This window comes from Wasmannia auropunctata, unplaced genomic scaffold, assembly GCF_000956235.1.
Source record: "Wasmannia auropunctata unplaced genomic scaffold, wasmannia.A_1.0 LD336101.1, whole genome shotgun sequence".
NCBI classification, from domain to species: Eukaryota; Metazoa; Arthropoda; class Insecta; order Hymenoptera; family Formicidae; genus Wasmannia; species Wasmannia auropunctata.
In genome coordinates, this window is record NW_012026789.1 from 104,594 (window position 1) to 112,049 (window position 7,456).

At 32.3% G+C, this 7,456-nt stretch overlaps 3 protein-coding genes across 9 annotated transcripts in view; 1 reads left to right on the top strand and 2 right to left on the bottom strand.

The window, feature by feature from the left end:
- Window positions 1–2,460, top strand: part of LOC105458022 — a 53,522-nt gene extending 51,062 nt beyond the window's left edge. For all 3 annotated transcript variants that reach the window (XM_011703054.1, XM_011703045.1, XM_011703038.1), the window contains exon 8: window positions 1,406–2,460. In XM_011703054.1, coding sequence (XP_011701356.1) covers window positions 1,406–1,527 — 122 coding nt within the window. In that variant the 3' untranslated portion in view covers window positions 1,528–2,460. The remainder of the gene's footprint in view (window positions 1–1,405) is intronic.
- LOC105457981 (oxysterol-binding protein-related protein 8) overlaps window positions 1–7,456 on the bottom strand; it is a 28,853-nt gene that overhangs the window by 14,163 nt on the left and 7,234 nt on the right. The window lies entirely within an intron of this gene.
- LOC105457970 (band 7 protein AGAP004871) overlaps window positions 3,294–7,456 on the bottom strand; it is a 36,684-nt gene continuing 32,521 nt past the window's right edge. For all 3 annotated transcript variants that reach the window (XM_011702959.1, XM_011702967.1, XM_011702978.1), the window contains 2 exons: window positions 6,609–6,710; window positions 3,294–6,181 (listed from right to left, as the gene is read on the bottom strand). In XM_011702959.1, coding sequence (XP_011701261.1) covers window positions 6,086–6,181; window positions 6,609–6,710 — 198 coding nt within the window. In that variant the 3' untranslated portion in view covers window positions 3,294–6,085. The remainder of the gene's footprint in view (window positions 6,182–6,608; window positions 6,711–7,456) is intronic.

The following is a 7,456-nucleotide window of genomic DNA, read 5'->3' on the forward strand; positions in this document are numbered from 1 at the left end:
AGACAACATCTAGACATTTAGTTCCTCGACGACGAACACGTAGACATTCACTTCCTCAACGGCAAAGACCTAGATGACACCTAGACATTTAATTTCTCGAAGACAAACACGTAGACACTCACTTCCTCGACGACGACCACAGAGAGTTATGAGAGAGACGAGAGTGTAGAGAAACAGACGAGAAAGCCGTGAGAGAAACGAGAAAACCAAGAGGGAGACGTGGGACAAGATTAAAAAAGGGACAAAATTGAAATTTTGCGAAGAAGAAGACGACGACGATGATATAGCAGACCAAAGAGACCACACAACATTGAAATTTTACGAAAATTTAGCGAAGAAAAAGATGGCGACAACAAAGGCGACAAAATTATAAATTATAGACGAAAGAGGACAAGATTGAAAAATTTTGCGAAGAAGACAACGACGACGACGACAACGATGACGACGACGTATCTGAATGACATAAAATCGGGCAAAAAAATGCATACACTTTATGCGCTTATGCATCAAATGCACTTATGGACATCGTTATTACAGCATTGTGATTGGAAAAATATAGATTTTTTCACAAAAATAGGCATTTATCGATAATATTCATATAATTAAAAGATATAATAATTTATTCCTACATAAACGTTATCCGTCCGGTAAAGGATACACTGTAGCGTCTCTGTATGACCATCATGTAACGAAAAAATATACTTGGCGGGAGCCGCTACCGCGTCTCCTGATATATCAATCAATCAATCAATAGTCTTACTACTCTTGTCAGAGCGTAGTGACCTCTTCTCATATTTCTGCGATGTGCGCTATTTACACTTTTACGCAGATATACCGGACCTACGATTTTAACGTCGGTTCCGAACGGCCATTTTTTAAGAAGAGGTTCTCTTGGTAAAGATACTCTCAATGGTTTGTCATTGCCTTCCGAGAGGCGGCGATCGCTTCCGAATTGACTAAAATCAATTTTAGAGTTATATTATTCTGGGTGGATTTGAACCCGGAACTTTAGCATATAAAGCTGCCGCGCTGCTCCTCGCGCCACGATCGCCACACGTATCCTGATATATATGTATATATTGTTATATACAAAAAATTTGTTGCATGCATCATATTTTTTTTATAAAATTGTAGAACATTATTTGAGACATTTTTTCTACCATAAAATATTTGAGGTGATTAAAATCATCATATAAACAAAATAATCCTACACGGGACATGTATTCTTAAAATCAAAGCTAAACAATTCAAGAGTTATTTAACATTTAATTAAGTTTAATCTTAAAAAGTTTGATCTTAAAAAGTTTTTAGAAGGTTTGGAGGATTATACACATATAACATATGTATAAATACAATTTCTGTAAACCCGAGGACTTATTCACTTCTTCAATTATTACTTTTTCAGGCACCGTAAAGCCGTTCAGATTAATTTTTCACACAGACAGCACCGAGGCACCTGCCGATGTCGGAAATAGAGGCTTCTGTCTTACTTATGTGCAACAACCATGCACGACGAAATTAAGATAAGGCCATTAAATATTAATTAAAAAATTAAAACGTAAGTTTACGTAATTTCAATTTTTATTTCGAAATTTTTAACACACATATTTTTTGTAACCATGTCGAGATGTATGAAGGAGTTTGCATAAAAAGCAACTTGGTAACTTAGTTTTATATAAATGTGCCGTCGCGTATAAATCAAGAAATATGCGTATCTTTCTCTCAACATGTGCGCGAATATACTTTTTATATTCATATATATTCGCTTACATTTCTGCGCACGTTAAAAAGAACAAGTCTGAGAAGAGAAACGCATCTTTCTAAATTTTTAGTAGCTATAATATTGTGTACTTATATGTAAAATCGATGAAGTACAATAGTCGATAAAATATTACGAACTATAAAAACGGGACGGTAAAGATCGTCGTCGTAAAAATTATCGTGCTACTGTAATCAATCGATCAATTATAATTAGAATAATAATGGTAGAATATTACAATTACAACATTTATAATATTCACAAACATTGCATCTCGTTAACGTCCGCTGATTGGTAGACTGGTTAAAGAGAGGGAGAGGAGGGGGAGTATGATCTAACTTTTAAATCAACGCGCTACAGATGTGTAGATGCATTTATACATTTAATAAAATTGGAGATACCTTTCTCCGTCTTATTCTTATATTAGAAAGCATAAAAACTTCGGTAATGCTTATAGAAAACGCACGCCTACGCATGCACGTACGTATGTGTGTGTATATATATGTATATATTATGTATACATATATATGTAATATACGCTGTATACAAGTTGCATCCCCTCAAGTTCAAAAATGTTGGATAAGAGACAATAACAAGAAATATCAGAGTAATCATGTAATAATGAGATGTGAGTATTTATGTTTGTAGTTAATATTGAAGAAATAATTTTTAATAAAAAATTAAAAGTAGAATAATTAAAATTGACTTTCAATCTTTGTTTATAATCATGCCATTGCTATAATCCTAAACACGCGGAATCGGAAACTTGTAATTGGCTAACTCTTTATAATCGTTTATCATTTAAAAATTATCATATACACAGATTTCAAATAATCGAATAATTACTCTTATCTTACTTCCCTATTCAATTTTTTTTAAATTAACGGAGGACACATCCTGTATACGTATGCAGAAGATTTGCATCGGGACACGATACTATCTTATACATATAATTATTCATAAAGATAATCAATATTTTAAAAACTTCATGATTTATATACATATGTATATAAGGGTGTCTTGTACTTAATGGTACAGCGCTCGTGGGCAAGTAGTGTGGACCAAACTGAACAAAAAAGTTCTCTACCATTTTGCGATCTTCGCAATAATTTTCGAGATATTAATATATAAATCTTGTCGAATCTAATCGCGCGGCGAGTTACACCCGCCCCCCCCCCTCCCGCTGACCGCGGTCGCCAACCCCGCGCGCCTAGTGGGCCCACAGTCCGCGGCGGGCAGACGTATCTCGTCACGCGTTCAGTTTCGATAAGCTTTATATATTAATATCTCGAAAACTATTGCGAAGATCGCAAAATGGTAGAGGACTTTTTTGTTCAGTTTAGTCCACACTATCTGCTCATGAGCGCTGTACCATTGAGTATCAGACACCCTGTATATATATATACGTATATATATACACAATATAAATCATGAAATTTTTAAAATATTTGATCACCTTTATACATATATATATAATAAAGAGAGAGAAGAAGTAGTGATGGGCGTCTGAATATCAATTTTTTTCTTGTAAAAGTTTTCGGACAATTTGTTTATTATAGATTCCGATTGCTTTTGAATAACTACAAATTCTAGAAAGCTTCAAACTTGTGTCTAGAAAATCTTTCTTTAAAAGTTTGAATATAAAACATTTAAAAAATTCTTAAAACCAATCTACCTATGTATAAAATAGAATGGATCGTGTATGTAAGATAATGTAAAGCGTTACGAAAGAAAAGACATACTTTCAAACCATTCAAAACTTTCCAAATTTTAGGAGAAGAATTTTCAAAACTCTCTCAAGACTCTTTCAAAAAATGCATGGTTTTAGATTATAATTGTATATATAGAATTTTAATATTCAAAATTATATATATTTCAAATGAGTCGATATATGTTGGTCCCATCACGAAGGAAAAGAGACTATATAAAAACAAACTTTGCAACTTGAAAAGGTACAAATAATATATGCTCCTCTAAAATAATAGATTTCTAAATCTTTTCCCGAAATATTCAAAATACTTAATTTCGTGAGACAGTATAATTACAATATAAATATAGTAGTTATCAGACGTCGGAGGAACAACGTTAAATCCACGATTCTATATCTCTTAATTGTATGTAAATATTGAGAAATGATATTACAATCGTTTCTCAATATTTTACGTATCACGAATCGAAACGTTTCTCTATTCTAACGCGAATCGGATACGCCTTTGAAGACCATGTTCCGATATACGCTGAAAATCTATACGTAATGTAATGTATATATGTACGCGGAAGTGAAACAACGATCAGCTCACTTTGAGAATGTTACATTAATTGTGAACTGATCTTAATCTAACAACCATCACAGTTACAATAAGAATTTTCCTTATGAATTTCTTTAAAACGACAGTTGTTCCATCATTTCGATATATAATTCAATACATTATACGCATATCTGTATCTGTCCTTGAATAGTTAATGATAAAACGTAAGAACTTGATCCCCCTTAAAATAACTACGATCATTAAAAATATTTACAACACAGAATAAATACAGAAATCATGAGGCAGACATCCGACCGAATTTACTAAGCAAAAATATCATTAGATGCACACGTATCCTTCGATAATTTGATTATTATTTAATTATATTCTACGTGCTCTTAGTGAATATATAGTTATACTTATCCAATTCAATTTTGTATTTTATTGAATAAATAATACTGAACGTTCTCCGAGATCATCTATGTGTATCCGATAACTTTTCCTTTTAATTCTTTTTTACAAGATAACACGTATGTAATAATATCAAAGCGTTTGTGATCGAGTAAACAATGTATAAATATATCGCTAGCAAGAGTTGCCGATGTTGGACCAAGCAATCATTACAGGCCGCTAAAATATAAATATTTCTATATAGTGACTGTAAAATTAATTATTCTTAACACTTAAGCGCCCTCGGCAATATTACTGCAATTATCAGCGATAAACATTTAAATAGCACCACATGATCAAAGTATAAATTATCGAGGAATATACAGGATATCTCAGACTTCATATGACAACAGTTAATGGCAGATTCTTGAGATCATTTCAAGACGGAAATTCTAATATTAAAATAGAGACTATAATTTTTAAACGAGAAGAATAATTTTTAAAGTTGATCAATAAAACTGGAAATAATTCACTCAGGCGTGGCACATCGCACAATAGTGTATTCAAAATTATATCAATATGAAAAATAAAATTCATATTTCAGAATACTTTCATTAATGATTTGATTAATCAGCCTTAAGTTCTTCTCATTTAAAAGTTATTTTCGTTAGCCTCGTTATTTTTTTATCAAAATTTCTGTCTCGAAATAATCTTAAGAATCTACCATTAATTGTTATTCACGCAAAGGGAACTGTGAAATGAATCTGTTGCTTGACAAAACGTAATTTAGTACCGTAAGAGAAATAGGCAATAAACAGATTTTATTGTTGATTATTAAGTAGTAACAGATCAATGTTGTGGCATATTGACACAAAATTGACAAGATAGAAAAAATCGCTCCTTGACATTTATCTCGATAATTATTGTATATACTAAATAAATTTTGTTTCTACCAATCGATTAATTAACATTCGTAAAATCGATTCATATTTTATATACAATTCTGGCATTAGTGGCAGTGCAAGATTTATGATGAACGGATTAATTGTTTTTCATTACATTTTTTCACAGTTTAAATTTTAAATTACAAATGTAATACTTGACGCAAATGGAAATTATTGCTGTGCCAAGGATGAACCGAGTAACGCGTAAATATTGACGTCGTTCAATTACATTCTATGTACATGCTACAAATTTTGTTACGCTACTCCTCATAGCATGTAAACATACAAAATGATCCTGTAAGATTTTCCAAAAATATCGGTGTGTGTTTCAGTCTATGCCATATTCTCCGTGTGAATTCTGTGCTTTGGGCACGTGCGACGTTACGCAAGTAATCACTCTACGATTACAGCCTGTTAAGTTTGAAATTGTCAGAGATTGGTCGAATATTGGCAACTCTTTATCGTTAAGATGTAATATACGCAAACATGTCAAATATACGGATAAATCGCCAAACAAAACATCTTCCAGTGAGAAATGACCGTTAATTAGACGTCAAATAGATGTCGAATCGACGTGGAAATCATTACATCAATGTCGATTCGATAATTTGATGAGTTGTTTCTCGACGGGTCCCTCAAGAAGTCTTAGGGAAATTATTCTTCTTTTCGGTCATTACATCTTATAAAACGTGATGCACGCTGTCTTCCTTTCTTTCTCTCTTTCTTTTTTTCCACGGCAATTATTACTTGGGCAAAGCTTTCATAAAATATGTCATGAAATCGATCGGTAGCGGAAATACGATGGTAGAGTTCTTTTCCGCTGATATCGTATTCAATGTCTAAAATTAAAAGAAGAGCGTGAAAAAGTTAAATGGTATTAATATACCTTGGTAAAAATACAAATTAGAGCGCATAAATCGAACGTAAGGAGAGTAACAGAAGCATAAATAAAATTTCAAAAAAACAAAATCGGAATAGCAAAACGTAAAGAAGAAAAAAACCGCTTAGTTCATAAAATGCTTTTCTTACGTTCCACTATCCCAATTTAAAATTCCTAAAAGTTTCGTTTGCGCTTCTGTCCTTACACTCCTTGCATACGCATACCCTTACATACGCTTCGATTTTTATTTTCGTCAGGATAGTAATAGCAATGTCTGATCATATTCGATTAATAGTAATAGATATATATATCTATTACTTATATTAATTATTAACAATAACTCGACACGTGTGCAGAAAATTGACTACAAATAATATTTATGTTACCTGCAAATAACGGAGTTGCAGAGCAGCTGGTGAATCGCCGATGACTTCCGACGCCTCTCGCAGAGCCCTGCTGGCTTTCTGTTCACCTTCTGCGGCAATCACCTGATAAAATAATCATAAAATTGTAGATGTGTATATAGATATTTCATATATATATATTAGGGTGGGTCGAAAAAAATTTTTTTTTAATCGATTAGTAATACCTCCCAAAAGTTAGCAATGGGCCTCAATATAGTTTGGGTAAAATTTCATCGAAATCAATTAATATCTTCAGGTTGCCTCTCTTTGAAATTAGTAAGTTTATGCATTTTTTGCAAATTACATTTTTTTTAAGCTACTGTGTGTTTTCTTTACACTAATCGATTCATCTTATTATTCTGTGCCTAAAAATATTAGGTTCCACTGTCAAGAAATCAATAGTTTATAAAATATTCTATATTATAATAAAAAATAAAAAAAGAATTAGATTAAAAAAATAGCATACTTTGGTTGATTAATTAATACAAAATATTTTAATAACTAAAAAATTGATGGAACATTTCGGCTTACTTAGCCATCATCAGTCATCATACAAATTTACATTACAATTAAAATAGACGGCGCAGATGTGTTCTTATGTTTGCCGCAGTTCTATAAACTTGACTATCATAAATCGTCATTTAATAATACAATGTCTAAATACCGCGTGTATGTATTCGTGCGTGTTCCGTCGTTTATCTCATTTTTAGCATTTGATGTATAATAATGGTTGTATGTTAACCGAATAGAAGCTGAGCAGATTCGTCGCTACCCTGACGAGAACACGCTTCCATACTGTTGAGAAGTCTAAGATCGTTTAAGAATATATT